Genomic DNA, 17,437 nt, shown 5'->3' with positions numbered 1-17,437 from the left:
GCCTCCAGTCCTCAAGAAAGAGAGCCTGTCGACACAGTGCTGAGGAACACACACACACCAGGGCCATGGGGCAGTCTAATCGGGGCGGGGGGAGGCATTCCTGAGAAGGAATTTGAGATTCCTTCTCAGCCACAAATACAGTGAGCAGGCCACAAATCCTGACCTTGAGCAAAACCCATTCTTGGAGGGCGTTTTCCACCCAGTTATGCATAGAGTAGAGACCAGAGACCCATCTCTCACTGTTTCCAAAGTTTAGCAGCATACACAACATCAAACTAGTTCAAAATGATGGGTACATCGGAAGTTGTCTTTTAAAAGAGAAATATTTCAGTGCTACACGATCCCCTTAAACCATGCATCTTCTTAGCTGGCCAGCCCAACAGATGCCTCTTTGTGTGAGCCAGCCATTCCACACTAAATCATTCTGACAGCCAAGACACACATTTAGGGAACGTTAGGAAAGCAAGAGGCAAGGACAAAAACAGACAGGGAGAGAGCACCATTTCACAGCTTTCTGGGCTGTATGGCATGAACTTTAGCCTTCTTTAAAAAAAGAAAAGAGAAGCAACTTCGAGGGGAGAACTAGATTTCAAACAGCTCCATTTTCTAGATCAGCAAAACTTCCAAATAGAATGCCAAGCAAAGCTCCCACCCCTCAAAACAATTATGGAACAGCTATGGGAGTTTATGCGCTCCCAGCTCATGTGTGTGAACACGAGTTGCATGAGTGATCATACTCAACCACAAAAACACACACCATGTAAAAAATGAATGGTGAAAAGAATGATGATGATCTCCTTGGCCCATAATACAATCCCAGCCTGTTCAGTCTAGGCCTACTATAATCCTAGTTAGAAAGGGCAACACAAGCCACTTGGGCCCACAAAGAGTTCTACAAAAGATGGTCCTGTTTGTTTTAATAAGGCTGATTTGCATGCAAGCTTTTTGTGCAGACAGGGATGAGGGAGAAACACAGGACAATGGGAATAAAGCAAGAGACCCAAATTATTATTTCCAATACAAGAAGAAATTAATCAAGATGCATTTACACCACCACCACATTTGGAGAATCCCACATTCACACATGCCTCTTCTGGGCACCAATTCTAGAAATGTAGGTTTGACAAGAGCATCTTCTTGAGTATATGACCTTCCTGCTTAATTATAAGTGGACCAGTATCTCTATTAGCTGTAAGGGAAAATAAACAAGAAGGGTGGGAAACATGTTCCCCTCCAGATGTTGAACTACATTTTCCACCACTGGCTGATGGGAGTTACAGTCTAACATCTGAAGGGCCACAACTTTTCCAGCCCACATGACATACACAGTCATGGTCAGATCACTACCTGGTGGGGTTGGACTTCTTGGTTCCACAACCCCTCCGCAGGGGTGGATGACCCATTAAGATGGTCCACCCCAGGCGTCTTATGGATCCGAATGGATTCCTGATTGCACTTGGGGATTCTTTGGAGCACGCAAATGGCCGCTTGGTCAAGACCCTGGTGGATGGCTGGAATGCTGCCATCACCGGGGCATTAGACTGTGTGGCTCCGAGACGCCCTCTCCCCTGAACAGAGCTCAGACTGCACCACGGTTCACCCCACGGTTGCGAGCTCTGAAGCGGGAGGTGAGACAGCTAGAGTGCCGGTTGCGGAAATCTTGCTCTGAAGACAATCAGACAAGGGTTAGAGCTGTAGTTTCAGCCTACCACGTGGCGATAAGAGCAGCAAAAAAGAATTTCTATGCTGCCTCTATTGCGTCCACAGAGTGCTGTCATAGGAGGCTGATCCAAGTGGTCAGTTGTTCCGGAACCAATGGGGCATTCTAAGACCTCCTGTGATGTGTTTGCAAAGCACTTTGCAGATAAAATTGACCAGATCAGGAGTGCTATTCTGTGCGCTGTGGATATAGTTAATGAACAAGGGCCAGCCAGTGGTAGACCGGTTGCGTGGGATCGGTTCCAGCTTCTTCCGAGGAAGTGGACAAGGTGCTTTCTCCTTTAAGGCCAACCACCTGCTTACTCAATCCTTGCCCACCTTGGCTCATTATGAGCTGCAGGGAGACTAGGGAGGGGATCAAGGCGGTGGTGAATGCCTCCCTCAAGGAGGGAGTGATGCCATTAGCCTTCAAGGAGGCGGTGATAAGACCACTGTTAAAGAAGCCCTCCTTGGATCCCCAAGACCTAAACAACTTTCAGCTGTTCTCGAATCTACCATTTTGGGGCAAAGTGATTGAGCGGGTGGTGGCGTTGCAGTTACACTTGGAAGAAGCCAATTACCTGGATCCATTTCAACTGGGCTTCAGGCCTGGGCATGGGACAGAAATGGGCTTGGTGGATGATATGGGGAGGGCTCTGGATAGGGGCGAATGCTCCTTCCTTTTTCTCCTCGATCTCTCCGTGGCTTTTGATACCATTGACCACAGTATCCTCCTGGACCGCCTGGAGGGGTTGGGCATAGGGGACACCGTATTACGGTGGTTCCATTCCTTCCTCTCTGGCAGGTACCAGAGGGTAGCTCTGGGGGAGGAGACTTCAGACCCTTGGCTGCTCACTTGCGGGGTGCCACAGGGTTCTATTCTCTCCTCGATGTTATTTAACATCTATGTGACACCCCTGGGGTCTGTCATCAGGAGGTTTGGGGTGCAGTGTCACCAATATGTTGGTGACACACAACTCTAAATCTCATTTAAATCCTCGCCAAGGTTAGCTATAGAAACCCTGTCCAGGTGTCTGGAGTCAGTGAGTGGCTGGATGGGAAGGACTCGGCTGAAACTGAACCTCGCCAAAACGGAAGTACTTTTGGTGGGAGACAAGGTGAGGTTGGGGGAGGTTGACCTGGTGTTCAGTGGGGTGTGGCTGCCCCTGAAGGACCGGGTCTGCAGTATAGGGGTCATTTTAGACTCCCAGCTGTCCACGGAGGCTCAGGTGTCAGCTGTGAGCTAGGCGGCGCTGTATCAACTCGATCTGATATGGTGGCTGCACCCTACCTCCCTAATCATCTGCCTCCATCAGTAGTTCATGCCCTGGTTTCCTCTCGCCTAGACTACTGTAATGCGCTCTATGTGGGGTTACCCTTGAAGATGGTTCGGAAGTTGCTGCTGGTGCAGAATGCGGCGGCCCGCCTGATTAAAGGCAGCTGTTGGCGAGACCGCATCACTCCAGTGCTGAAGGAGTTGCACTGGTTATCAGTTGTTTTCCGGGCCAAATTCAAGGTGTTGGCACTGACCTTTCAAACCCTACATGGTTCCAGCCCAGTCTATCCTAAGGAGCACCTCCAACAACATGAGATCGGCCTCAGAAGGCCTTCTCGCTGTCCCATCAGCCAGGACAGCTAGGCTGGGGAGGACTAGGGAGAAGGCCTTTTCTGTGGTGGGCCCCACTCTGTGGAATTCCCACCCTAGTGACCTCTGCCATGCCCCCTATTTGATGAGCTTCCACCAGGCTTTGAAAACCTGACTGCTCAGGTGGACATTTGAGGTAGGTTAGGGTTTTTTACAGCAAACTTGTTTTGTTGAGTTGATTATGTAAATTTGTTGTATTTTGTGTTATTTGTATTGTACGCTGTCTAGAGTGGCTGGGTAGCCGGCCAGATGGGCAGCTAACAAATCTAAGAAAGAAAGAAATATGTCGACCTAAACATTCAATGCTCAGAGGTGATTCTACCTGTGAACATGTTGGCTCTATTTAGTTATCAGATCAAGAATCTGAACAGATCTTCATGAGTCTAACTTCCGGGGGCGTGTGTGAGTGCCATGTTTCCTGCATGTGAGTGTGCCAGCTGGGTGAGGTGTTTCTAGCTGCCTGTCTGTCTAGATTTATCTGGCAGTGAGACCCGCTGAAACTGCTTCTGAGCAGGGTGTACCTCTGTCTCTTGCCACACTAACGCCTGAACAGGTACCAGATACTTCCACGGGAGCTTTTAAAGCACCCATCTCCCTAGACCAGCCTTTCTCAACCTGTAGTTTTCAACTACAGCTCTCAGCATTCCTGACTGCTGCCCATGATGGCTGGGCTGAAGGGAGATGAAGTCCAAAACATCTGGAAGGCACCAGATTGGGGAAGCCTTGTCTACACAGTGGGCACTGAATGGACAAGGATGCAGATACAGCTGTGGCAGGTCAGTCATAGCACCTTCCAGGAGGCCTTGGACAAAACACTCACTCACTCTCAAGCCCCTAGTCAGTCTTCACGTTCAGACAACACTCCACGGTTCATCATGGGTTATTTCACCCACAACAAGCCACGGTGCAACCCCCGCTTGGGGGCTTGTCATCTCATGCAATCCTGGCAAGCGTGGGTTATCCGAGGGTTAAACAACCTTTGCATAACCCTAAAACACACCGTGAGTTATGTGAGGGTTGCTTAACTCTCGGATAGCCCACGCTCGCTGGGTTCACATGACACAACCCCCAAGCAGGGGTTGCATATTCAAAATGGCAGCTACACACACCTTCCACGTGCCACATTATCACCATGTGTTAAATGACCCACGGTGGGCTGCTGTGTCGTGTGAACAGCCCCAGTATGTCCAAATGGAACTGGTAGGGTTGTTGCAAGGCCTGTGTGTGTTAAGACAAAAGATCCACCTGCTATTCTACTGAGCAAGAGGCAGATCTTGTGCAGAGTACTGAATCCCTAGGGTTCTTGCCTTTTACTGTATTTTATGACTTTTTTTCTTTGCCCCCTTGAAGTGTATAAGGAAAGGCAGTGGGGCCAGAAGTTTATGGTCTTTATTGCCATAAACTTAAACTTAATTTATTTTATTTATTTAAAATAAGTAAAATAAAATAAAATAAAGTGGATGTGATGAAGACCATAAAACATTTCAGTATATATAGAACTTAATTTTAACGTTTTGATATGGCTTTTACAATTTTGCACTGTTTCCAAATATACTGTGAACCATCCCCGATGGTTCTTGTGAGATTTTAAACATTCAAAAATGAATAATAGTAGTAACAGGTTAAAAAAGTGTTTTAGAAAATGCATGTTGCGTATGTGTATATATTCATCCGAAATGAAAAGTTAACACTGATGTGTCCCCCGCCCCCCCCGGGGGGGGGCTTTCCAGCTCCTTAGGCTGCAATCCTAAACCCCCTTAACTGGGAGTAAACCTTATTAAACTCAATGGAACGCAATCCATGTATAGGATTGTGCCATTAGACACGTATGGTAAACGCTCCTCGGTGTGGAAAGACTGTGCTGAAGAGCCGTATGCAAGTCGAGATGTTTGCAAGAGCCCATGCAGTTTTCTGACTGGATACAGGAAATCCCACGCCTCTACACTTGGGACAGGATTAGCACCTGGTTATTCTGCGCTCACGATCATTAACACCGTGCACGATCCTCCCAACAGTCCGGAAATTTCAAAGATAACAAACCGCGTTGGGAAGTAGCAGGGCGGGGGAGAAGCCCAGCCTTTTCCGCCTCCTTCACGGGCACCCCACTTGGAAGCACAAATGCACGGCGAGGCGAGCGCGACCGGAGGTCCCCCGCGCGCCCCCTTTGGCCACGGCGCTCCACACACAGCCCGGGGGCTCTCCCGGCTTCGCACGGAGGAGGGATGCGGCCGACCCCGCGCGCCACCGGCGGCGCAACGGAGGAGCGGGGAGCGGGCGCGACCCGGGGGCCCGCGCGCCCGCCGCCCGCCGGGCTGTCCCCGGGCCCTCGCACGTGCCCAGAGGCTCCGCCATACCTGGGGATGGTGATGCACTTGGTGCTGGCGCTCTGCGTGGTGATGGCCTTCTCCAGCTCGTCCAGCTGCCCCGTCTTCTTGAGCTTCTTCACCAGGCTCTTGACCGCCTTCTCGCACCACTTTTCCTCCTGCCCGTTCTGCTCGCCCTTCTTCCAGCCCAGCAGCCGCTTGACGATGGGCGGCGTGAAGGGCAGGATGGACGACATGGCCGGCCGAGCGAGCCCGGCCCCCGGCCGGGCGCCGCGAGGCAGGAAGAAGCCCGCCGGCCGGCGCCCCGCCGCCCGGGACTTCGCGGCGGCGGCGCCCGCGCGGCTGCCCCAGCCGACCCGGGGCGGCGAGGAGCAGGGGGCGCGCCGGCGGCGGCGGCGGCGGCCGGGCTCGGCCCGCGGACAAAGCGGAGGACGCGGCTTCCTCCCGCGCCAAACTTCGCCCCGACTTCCCCGAAGGCGCCTCCGGCGGCGGCGCTGCGCTGCTGCGCCCACGAGCTCCTCCTCCTCGGCGCTCTCGGGCGCGCAGAGGCGCGCTCCGCGGCCCGGCTGAGTCGCATGCAAATGCGCGGGCGCCCCCGCCCGCCGCAAGCCGGCGCACCGGCGCGGGCCGGGCGGGGGCCGGGCGGGGGCGGCGGCGCCGGAGGCCGCCGCCTCGCCTGCGCGCCCGCCTCGCGCCTCGGCTGCCCCCCTCGGGCCCCGCTCCCCGCGCCGCTGACGGCCGAGCGCCCGGCCAGCCGCCGTGCAGGAATCCCGCCAGCCGGGCCGAAGCTTCCCCGCCGTTTGATCTCCGCGACGGCGGGCAGCGCGGCGCCTGGACGGGCAGCAGAGGAGGGCCGGGGAAGGGAGTCGGCGCTCCGGCTCAGGGCCCCCCGCGGGACCGGCGCTCCGGCCCGGCGTGCGCGGGAGGACACAAGGCGGCGCCCCGGCGCAGGGCAGCCGGCGGGCCAACTGTGACAGCCACGTGGGTCGAGAAGAAAAAACGCCGCTGAATCCATGGGGTTTCCTGCCCCCTGCTCTTTGGAGGACGCAGAAGGGGGACCCAACGCGAGAAATATGCTCACTACTCATCATTCGTTACGTTGGCAAAGTACTTGACAACCTGCTCTCACCACAAGCTGGTGAAGTGCGGCGATTCTTTCAGTCTGAGTGGATGAGAGGTTGAGAGAGAGAGAGAGAGGACCAAGGCCACACAGTAAGAACTAGCCTGGAGCCTCCTAGTCACACCTAACTCTGCGCTGCGGTAACCAGCCACTCACGTTTAACTGCAACATTTATCCCACCCACCGACTCACTCCTACAGGAGAAGAAGCAGGCGACACGCATGCAAAAGAGGCTTTGGGAGAGCCCCCCTTTTACTTTCCTCTCCTGCTCACTCTGGTTTCTCTGTGTCTTGGATTGTGCAGGTGAATGAACAAAGTGTGTAATGAGGAGGAGGGTTATGCCAAAGCCTCCCTTGCTGTCTATAGTGCAGGAGAGGCAGAAAAGGAGCCTTTTGCCTGTGGCTCAACTTGGGAGGAAGTGGCCAAGGCACATAATGTATTTTGGGCATTCATAGGCACATCAAAACCAAGTAGCGGGCACATTCCAGCATATTTGTGAAAACAAAGGTGGTGCCAGGTGAACCACCCTGTTCGAGATGTGAGGTGCCACAACTGAAAAGGCCCCGTTTCCAGTCCCTACCCACTTTACTTCAGATGGGGCCAGGACTCAGAACAAGGCCTCAGAGGCTGATCTTAATGGTCAGGCAGGTTCATACAAGAAAAGGCGGCTCTTCAGGTATCATAGTCCCAAGCCATTGAGGGCTTTATGGATTGAAACCACTACTTTCAATTGTACTCAGAAACGGAGAGAAAGGCATTTTGGCTGGTTCAGATTTGGTGAGTTATGTTCCATATGGATATGTAGTCCCACTTAATAAACTTGCTGCAGCTTTTTGCAGTAACTGTAGTTTCTAAACAATCCTCAAAGGCAACTCCACATACAGCAGATTGCAACAAGATGTCACACTGCGTGGATTAACTCTGGCAACACTATCTCTGACCTGGTTTGCAAGATCATGGTGTACTTAACAAACCATGGTGGTGTGTTAACTCCACCACATGTGCCAGTTCCATGCCAGCTGGATTTCCCTAATTACCCTTGCTAGTGCGTCTTGCTGTGTCATCCAGACCCGGGCAGCATGCCTTGTTTGCCAGGGCAGCGACCTTCAAATAACCCATGGGCTGTTGTTGGGTTATTTGAAGGTGGTTGCGCCCCCCAAACAAGCCATGCCGCCCAGGGTCAGAGGAGATGGCAAGCCATGCCAGTGAGGGTACTTAAGGACATCCAGCTGGCACCTGACTGGCACGTTCAGCAGGGGAAATAAGCCACCGTGGCTTATTTCCCTCGCTGCGACCATGCAAACCGGCCCACTGTCCAGAGAAGACTGTAGCGAGGGCATCAGCGTTAGCTGGAAGGTAGCCCATGTGACAGAAGCCACTCAGGCCTCTAAGGATCGGGCTGGATCGAAAAACATGCCCAGTCTGTGAACCTGATCTTTAAGAAGACCCAGAACAGGCTGAACACTGAACACCACCTCCTGGCCCAGATGAACCAGCCACCCACGGCTCCTCCAGCTTGTCTTGACTGAGCTTCATTTGGTTGGCCCACATCCAATCCATTATCAGTTCAGCATTTTTACAGCTTCACCTGAAATGGATGAAAAACAGAAAAGGGATGGGGTGTCATCAGCATCTGATGAAGCCTTGCTTCAGATTCCTGGACCATAGTGTGTGTGTGTGTGTGTGTGAGAGAGAGAGAGAGAACACGAGGGTCCCTGGGATCAGACCCTATTCTAAAAGGGAGATGGAAAGCCTGGGTAATCAGATTTGGCCTCCTGAGCTTCCAGCTGCCTAGCCCTATTCTACAGCTGATGGTTAAGACTGATTCCCATCGTGACGCCATTTTGATCTTGTTTTTAATCATTCACTTTGGTCTGACCCAGCGGAGGCTGGTGACTCTGACGCCAGTGGGGCAGTGGAACTGCTCCGAGTTTCAGTCAGGACCCTAGAGGAACTCTCCAAGGTGCTTCCACACTTTGGATAGCTCTTATAGAGTTCTGACTTATTCTGGCTGAAACCAGGAACGGGTTCACCACCCCGCTGATATTGGAGCCAGCAGCCTCCCTGGCCCTGACCAGAACTTTCCTCACAGTCCGTTAAAAATGACAGAATTCTGTTCTGGGCGGTTATGGGAGTGCCAGAATGATTACAGGGCTACCTGTGAAGCCACAAAGCTGCTTCCAAAGCCCATAGACAGAGTGGCTTTCTTGCAAAGAGTTTTGGACGTTCTCATAATGGAAAAATTAACAAAAAGGAAAAGGACAGAGGCGTCCTAATTTTACACGGTCTGGATCCTTTTTCTGGCTTAATAAAAGTCTGGTGCCTTACACTCCCTCCAGGAATAATGTACCCTTTAAAAGTATGTGGATGGATTTTCAGCACCTCCATAAGACACTGGTAGCAGGGCTCTAACCCAGAGATTTTATTTTCTGTTAAATATTAATATGGGTAATTGCCTGTGATCTTGAGAGTGAGACGAAAGTGCTCCATTCTCCATGGTTTATGTATTGGAAAAGCACTTAAAATAAAAATAATATTTTCATGGATAACATGCGCCACTCAGTCCCATAATAGCAAAACCTCGAGATCCTAGTAAATGTTTTTATGTGTCTAGCTAATTTTTAAAGTCTGTTAGGGCACAATCCTATGCATGTTTAGACAGAAAAAAGTCCTACAATTCCCAGCATCCCTCCAACCAGCCATGCTGGCTAGGGCATACTGGGAATTGTAGGACTTTTTTCTGTGTAAACATGCATAGGATTGCGCCCTTACAGTACAATCCTATGTATATCTACTCAGAAGTAAGTCCCATTGAATACAATGGGGCTTACTCCCAAGTAAGTGAGTGCAGGACTGCAACCTCAATAAATTAGGTTTATTGTGGAGTAGAAAGTGGAGTAAAAACTTTCCCTAGGAACACTGGTTCTCATATCAATTAACCAGTAAATTATAATCACAGAGGTGCGTAGTATATTTTACAAAAAATATTTCAAAAGGCTGTTAAAGAAGAGGGACCTGTGGGCTTCTCTGCTGCTTGCTCACCTCAAGACCTTCAAGATGGATTGCAAAGGTTTATAACAAGAGTAAAGCTGGAACAACCAGCCACTGTGGCCGCACTCAGTGTAAGAAGCCCTTAACATGTTTTAAACGCCTGCTGTGTTCTCGCTGAAGTCTATTTCGCACATGCATCTCCCATCACTTGGTGACTACAACACTGAGGCATGACTCCAAAGATGGACTTTTTGTATTACCTCCCAGCATGTGCTTCCAGACAAGGCTTTTATGGTCCCACTGCCCCGCCCCATTTACACTTTAAGGGTGCGTCCAGACAATACGCTTTTCTGCACAAGGCTTTTGGTTTCATTGCAGAATTGAGATCTGAGCACTACCTGAGCATTTCCTTTCCTCTAGGTGGCACTGTGGTATAGTGGAATAGCACAAATACACCAAGGGAAGTTGCGCGTTCTTTCGCTTTCACAATTAAATGCTGCATTGTCCCTGCTCTAAAAAAACTTGCTGAAAGTGCTGGTTAGACAAGGAAGTGAAACCAGAGGGTCACATCATTGTCTAAAAAACCTGTAAACAACCGTGAGTAGAGAATGATGAGCACATGATGTAAAATGCCTTGTGTAAAAAAGCCCCCATCTTCCACTTGTAACCTCCCCCCCCCCGTGTTTTCCCCACTGCTGCTTCTTTCCATGAAAAACCCATTAAGGAAGAAAAGACGGAATAGCTGCAATTGCCTTTGGATTTGGAGCCCTCCATCTGGAAGCACCCACTCCAGCCCCAAAGGCAGCATTTTCACACAATCAGCCCCCAGTCATCAAGTGTCTAGTATTGATACAGGGAAACCCAGGGCACATGTGCAGCTCTGACCCAGTCCTCCCCCAGGGAAAAAGTGGGCGAGGCACCTTCAAGCTGTACAACTCTCTTGTGTTTTTTTTGCTCTGGAAGGCGAGAAAAAGGAAGGAGGCCACTACTCAGAACGGAATTTTGGGGTGGATGGGCCTTCGGTCTGATCCAGTGGATCACTGGGAATGCTTTTACATGGAGGTAGTGTAGCTGGAAGGGCTGTGAGTGGGAGAGGCAGTGTGTGCCCAGAGAGGGGGGGAAGGGGGTGCATTCAGGCTGGGGCGAGGATGTTCACTCAGTCCCCTCCTTCCTTCCTTCCCCCACCAGCCATTACGTATCGCCCTCAAGCCAATCCCGCACACAAGTGTCTGTTCCTCCTGTATAATTTCAATGTTTGTCTTCGCCGCCTTGCCAGAACACATCTGCTTAAATCTTCATTTTCCTTCTTGGACTGGCCATTCCATATCCGAGTCAGGTTTTTTTAATCCACCCCAAAGCCTTTAACAAGTAAATATTTTTTTATATTTTTATGAATGGGGCCCTGTTTTCCTGAATCTGCTCTGTAATGACTCTTTGTTCCCTGTCTGCTGGACACCGATAAAAGAATATTCCTACTCCAGGAACATATTTGCATTTGCATTTTACTGGGTGGGAGAAGAGGGGAGGGATTACTCCCTCAGTAAATACCTAAGTCACAAAAATGTGAGGTTTTAGAGGGTCGGTAACTTTGCTCTCCAAAATCCTGATTCCCGCTTGAGGCGTGGACACTGGAGTGCTTTCTCCCACGGCTCATACCGTTCAGTTTCTGTGACTGTTTAGATAGCCCCTGCTGCATCATTAGTCACCAAATATTCCTTCCATTGCTACTTATAATGAGGGCCTAGGTCCTTTAAAAAAATCTTGTGTCCATACTGGCCAGTTCCCCTTCAGGAAGAAGTGATGAAACGGGGCACAAACCAGGGTCATATATCCACACTACAAATTATAAATCACATATATCTCACTTTAATTATCATGGCTGTCCTGAAAGAATTCTGAGAAAAATGCCTTGGTGAGAGTGCTCAGAATTATCTGCTGGAGATCTGAGAAACTCTCTACAAACATGAATTCCCAAGATTCTCTCAACCAAGAAAACTGGTATTAAACCAGTTGAAGCGTAACCAGATCTACATTTCATCTAAAAAATTTTTAAAAATTATCTGATTACCATGGCCTATCAAAATCCATTGTAAATAGCTTTGTTTAGAAATTTAGAATATTGGATGGAAATTGTGGGAGGGAGTTTTTAGTTTCTGCTTTACTTGGCCTCATTATAAAGTCATTTTCATTGTGCTTGCATTATAGACACAAAAGCTTTTAATCTCAGACAGTCTAAAATAATAAATTGCTCCTTGTTTTAATCTCTGCTTAAAAATAGCAAAACTCAGAAACTATTATTCCAAGTCGTTTCCGGGTTTTTCAAAAGCTAAGCATCCTAGCTGTTATTTTCAAAACTGTTGCTCCAAACTGAAACAATCTGGGGCAAGACGCTATCTTGTGCCTTAAACTCCGCTGAGAAATAGCGCAGAGTAAAACCCGCACTTTCCTGCTGTGTTTGGGTAACTATTCGGACAGGCAGGCACACAGGTCCGCGGTCGGTCTTCCACAGTATGGCGAGATGCGCGGCTTTTCTAGCGCATCTATACGTTTAGCATATGCAAATGTGATGCAAATCACTGCCCCTCTTTTGTCCTCTTTTTCGGGACGGATGTCCCCTTCTTTCGTGATTCATAAGTGGCGCGCCACAAAAGCCCCCCGGCGGATCCCCTCCCACCGTGGCGGGGCCTCGCGGGCTTCCCAGCTGGCCGCTACAGGGGTCAGCAGCAGCGCGGGGACTCAAGGCGAGGCAGCGGGGAGCCGCCGTTCCAATTTCCCACCGTACTCTGGAGAAATGTGACATTGAGGGATTACGGAGAATTAGGGAACGGAATTTCTTGACCTGCCCGCTGCCCAAGCCGACCGTGAGGGGCGTTAAGCAGCATGCGGAGCTGCCTGAGACCTCGTTGCTCTCGGAGCATCTCCCCCGGAGAGGGCTGCTTGCCTTTTCCCCGAGGGCCCCGGGGTGCGCGCGGGGCTCCCGCGTTCCCCCGAGAGGGCCTCCGCGGGCCGGGCGTTTGCGGGCTCGCCGTCACACGCCCGGGCTTTGGCTGTCGTCCTCCCGTTCGGGAGCAGGCGGTCGCCCGGGCCGCGGGGCTCCTTCTGCGGAGGGCGGCGCCGACGGGCGGAAGGACGATCGCGCTCATTGCCGAGCAGCCTGTTGACTTGCTCGTGCGGAACCGGAGCGGTGCAGCCGGAACAGAAAGATGCTTAAGCCAAACCCCCGCTGCGTGGTCTCCGATCATCGTCGTAATTATTTTTGCAACGTTGATTGATTTGACAGGTTCACTTTTACGGAAAATCAGCCCTGGGTGGTGGTTGTTTTTTCCATCTTAAAAAAAAAATCCGTCTGGGCGAATAGGAGTGTTTCCCATAGCTTTGCATCCAGCAAAACCAGAATACAGCGTACTTCAACTGAAAGCTGAGCTCCTCTTTACATTGAGAGAGAGAATACATTGAATTAGAACTTTTTAATGTACACCGCATAAAGACGAGTTTGTGCCAGTTTATTGTCCCTTAACACATTTTAACCATCCTCTCACCCTGGTAGACGTAAGAGCTGCCTTGCTTATTCAGTTCCCGAACACAGCCAGACGGAGCCCTTGAGGGCTCTCCAGCTGGACATGGAAGTGATAGTAATCACTGCAACAACCCTGTGAGGTAGATCAGCATATTATCATCCCCATATTTTCAGTTTTGGGGGGAGGGGTGTGCTGAAGTTGGAAAACAGGAATTTGCTGAAGGCCGTGCTGGCCCTACCAGGAGGTAGCGTGAGGCAGTCACCTCAGGCAGCAGATTTTGGATGTCATAAAAAGGCTGCAAATTTTTAGTTATTTAGGGTGCAATCCTATGCATATTTAGACAAAGTCCTACAGCTCCCAGCATCCCCCAGCTAGCAGGGCTTTAAACCCATTCTGAGCTTCAGTCAAAACCAGCCAGAACTCTAAAGGGGTTATCCAAGGTGCTGAACCTTATCCCCCAAATAGGTTCAGCACTTCAGATAACTTTTTTAGAGTTCTGGCTGGTTCTGACCAAACCCCAGAATGGATTCAGAGCCCCACTGAAATCAGAGCCATCAGCCTCCACTGGCTTCAGGGCGCAAAATGTCCTGGTCCGACCCTGCCTGAGGGCACAAGAAGAGTTCATGGCTGAGGTTTGATGGAGGGATGTCTTGGCTCACCCCTCACGCTCATCGCACATCTGTCCTGCAAACATGCAGCTTTGTACAATTACCTTTCCTGACTTCCCTCAAAGCATCCTGGGAATTCTACTTTGGTTGAGAGAATCAGGAATGCTCTAACAAAGATACTTAGCCCCTCTCACAGGGCTTCAGTCTCTGCCAGTCCCTGGGGGAGAAAGGTGAAGAGGCTGTGGTGTCGAGACGCTCCGAGTCTCGGCGCTATGCCACCGTAAGAAGCAGCGCTCTGCGTGCTTCTGGTCAGTCGAGGTGCCAAGGGCATCTGTGGTGCTGAGTGACAGCCTCACCCACCCTTGCGAATGCTGCTTTCCCCCCTTAGGAACACTGAGTCAGCCAGTGGCAGACTGGTGCCTGGGGTGGGGTGGGGACACAATTTGGGGGCTGTGTTTAAGCCCAGGAATTGGGTCGCATGCCGGTTCTTTGCACTTTGCACTTCCAGTGCCAAGAAGAGGGTGCCACAGAATCTTGTGCAATAACATTGCCCAGGGCAGTGAGAAAACACCGGCCAGCCCAGATCAAGCCGAGGCTTGAAATCCATTTGCTATATTGCTCTTGCTATATTGCCAGCGAGACCTCGACATGACGCAGGGAGAGCAAGACACATCCGCGCACATCCACCCTTCCTCCTCCACGGCCCTCTTCCAACCCCAAGAGGCCTCAACGGGGGCAGAGTTCCCAGATGCTTTGTCCACAGCAGCCTCCCCCAACCGGGTGTCCTCCGGATGTGCTGGTCTACAGCTCCCCCCACCCGCCCCCCAGTGGCATGGATGGCAGCTGAAGTCCAACACATCTGGAGGACCTCCGGTTGGGGGAGGCTGGTCTGCAACATCAGGAAGAGCTTTTGCTCTCACTGGTACTCGAGCTACTATCTCAGCAGACTCAGTCTGGGCCAGGAGCCCGTGGCGGAACAGGGCTGGCATCAAAGGCAGGCACGGACAGGCACCTGCCGAGGGCCCAACCCCAGCAGGGGCCCGCCGGCAAGAGCCCCCGGAGCTGCTGCTCCTCTTCGCCATGGCAACCTGCTTGTTCCCCTGCCTCTCACTGTGGCCCAGGCAACGGCGGTGGTGAGGAGGATGCCGCGGCCTCTGTGCTCTCTGCCTGCCAAGCCATGAGGAGAAAGAGCCCGAGCAGCGAGCGACCCTGGCGGTGAGAAGGCAGGCTCTGGGGGGGGGGGAATGGAGGGTGTCTCACCCAAGGGCCCTCCAAAACCTGGAGCCCACACTAGGCAATTTGTTGTCATCGTCATTTAACATTTATATATCACTTTATTTGCTAAAAAGCCATCAAGGCGGTGCATAGCCATTAAAACAATAAAAGCTTTAAACAATAAAAATAAAAGCAGTAAAACATTAAAACAACTACATAACTGAAAAGGCTAAATTTAAAAGAGGGAGGGGCATGGAGGGTGTCTTGCCCAAGGCCCCCCCAAACCCAGAGCTGACCTTTCATAAGACACCACATTTTCCTCTGCGATTTTGAATTTGGCTTTGCAATAAATTTCCTGGATTTTAATGATACAGGCTCTAATCTTGAGAGTTCCATTATGAATGCAGGCCTATTGATTTAAAGATCCTGCCCTGCCCTTGGTGTTCAGCACAGCTTGCATTTGAGAGCACCTCATCCTTAGCCCCACTCCTCTCTCTCCCTCCCTGATCACTCCAGAAAACAATTTTTACACTAGAGAATTTAACCATTTAATGCAGCAATTTAAACAACTGTGTGGAACGTCCTGAGAGTTTTCCATAGCTTGAGGGGAGTCCTCTAATGATATGGGGACCAGAGAGGTGCCCCTCCTTACCTACCATTTTTAGAAGGTACAGGGGTGATGATTTGGCTAAAATGGGGTGGGGTGGGGTGGAGAGCCAGGAGTTGGGTCTTCTGGACTGCATAAAGTCCCTCCCTACTTCTCCCCCGATAATCTGAGCACTGCTTTAAGGCCGTCTGTCCTCCAGGGTTGGCTCAAGATTTCATTGCCGGCGCCTCTCTCCCTCCCGCTCCTCATCGCTAGGACCAACACGTTAAAAGCCTTGCTGCAGCACTTAGGCACCAGTTCCGGCTTCCATCTCTCCCCACCATCACCACCCACGGTGCCTCCTGAAGCAGATCCCTTCACCTGGCCCTGCTTCCACCTTTTCAGCTGGAGGCCCCCCAAGATGAGATTTGCTTTGAGTGTTTTCCAGAGGGGCACAGTAAAAACAGCGCAGGGCCTTGTGGGGCCTTAAAGATTAACACATTTATTCTCCACAAAAAGTGCATCCCAGAATAAATGTGTTAGTTGTTAAGGTGGCACAAGACCCTTTGTTGACACTGAATGTCAAGGCTCTAGCCCTTGCAGAGCCAGAGATAAGAAACAATATCCGGAGGCACGATTCCACCCAATTCCTGCGTTTCAGTGGGTATTACTTGCAGGAAAGAACAAGGTGACTACAAGGGGCTGCCAGGCAATGCATTACTCCCCCCGTTATGCCTTTCTTCTCGGCCCCTTATGTGTTGAGGAACTACTTCTCCTGTGTAGTGCTTTTCTCCCTGTGGAGGCTCCTCGTGTGATAAATAAATAAATATATTGGTGATGACATTTAAAGCCCTAAGCAGCTTGAGACCTCGATATTTGAGGGAACGCCTCTCCCTGCATATGCCTGCCCAAGAACTGAGATCTGCTGGAGGGGCCCTCTTCTGTGTCCCATCAGTACAAGACATACACTATGGTGGGACATTGGAGAGGGTCTTCTCTGCTGTGGCACCCCAGTTGTGGAACGCCCTCCCCTTGGAGGCCCGATTGGTGCAGACATTGGTCTTGTTTCAGTGCCAAGTAAAAACATGGCTTTTTACCAAAGCCTTTGAGGGCTAAATGCATTCCGTGGCACACTATTTTAACTGTTGTATTGTTTTAGATTTTAACTGGTTTTAGCTTGATCAGTTTAATATGTTTTTAGGTGTTCAAATTATTTATTGTTTTATACTGTTTACATTGATTTCATCTGTATGACACCATAGGCTGACCATACATATCGTTTTAAATGGGACAGTACTGTTTTTTTCATATTTCCTAACTGTCCTGTTGTTTTAATATAAATGTCAATTATGTCCCGTTTTTAATTTTTTGCAAAAAACTGGACACGTTTATCATAAGGCTCTATGCTAATCAATGCGTGCAGTGAAACTACTAGTGTGATGGAAGAGGAAGCTCCATTTCCTTTGTCCAGCCAGGCCAGGCTTCCTGAGCTGGCGACGATCAGCCGCCGCCGCCTTGCTTGTCCGCAGTGGCGGGGAATTCAAGAGGGGGCCACTAAGCCCCATTCAGCATGTGGGAGCCGGGGGGGGGGGGAGTCTTACTGTTATTTCTACCATCATTCCGCCCATAGAGATTCTTTCTGCCCTACATTCAGTTTGGTTCGGACTTTTCAGACTCATATTTCAGTTCAACAGGCTGTTAGCTATTTTTTTATTACAGCAGAACTCTCCGG

At 50.7% G+C, this 17,437-nt stretch overlaps 1 protein-coding gene across 1 annotated transcript in view; it reads right to left on the bottom strand.

Annotated features, from left to right (window-relative positions):
• Positions 1-6,315, bottom strand: part of SMAD3 (SMAD family member 3) — an 86,768-nt gene extending 80,453 nt beyond the window's left edge. Inside the window, exon 1 of the mRNA XM_084817510.1 lies at positions 5,698-6,315. Within this exon, the coding sequence (XP_084673636.1) occupies positions 5,698-5,903 (206 nt within the window). The 5' untranslated portion in view covers positions 5,904-6,315. The remainder of the gene's footprint in view (positions 1-5,697) is intronic.
• Between the last annotated feature and the right edge of the window lie 11,122 nt (positions 6,316-17,437).

Source organism: Heloderma suspectum, chromosome 11 (assembly GCF_057233095.1).
Source record: "Heloderma suspectum isolate Gila_16-S chromosome 11, 16-S_ref, whole genome shotgun sequence".
Lineage (NCBI taxonomy): Eukaryota > Metazoa > Chordata > Lepidosauria > Squamata > Helodermatidae > Heloderma > Heloderma suspectum.
This window is presented reverse-complemented; position numbering and strand designations above follow the sequence as displayed.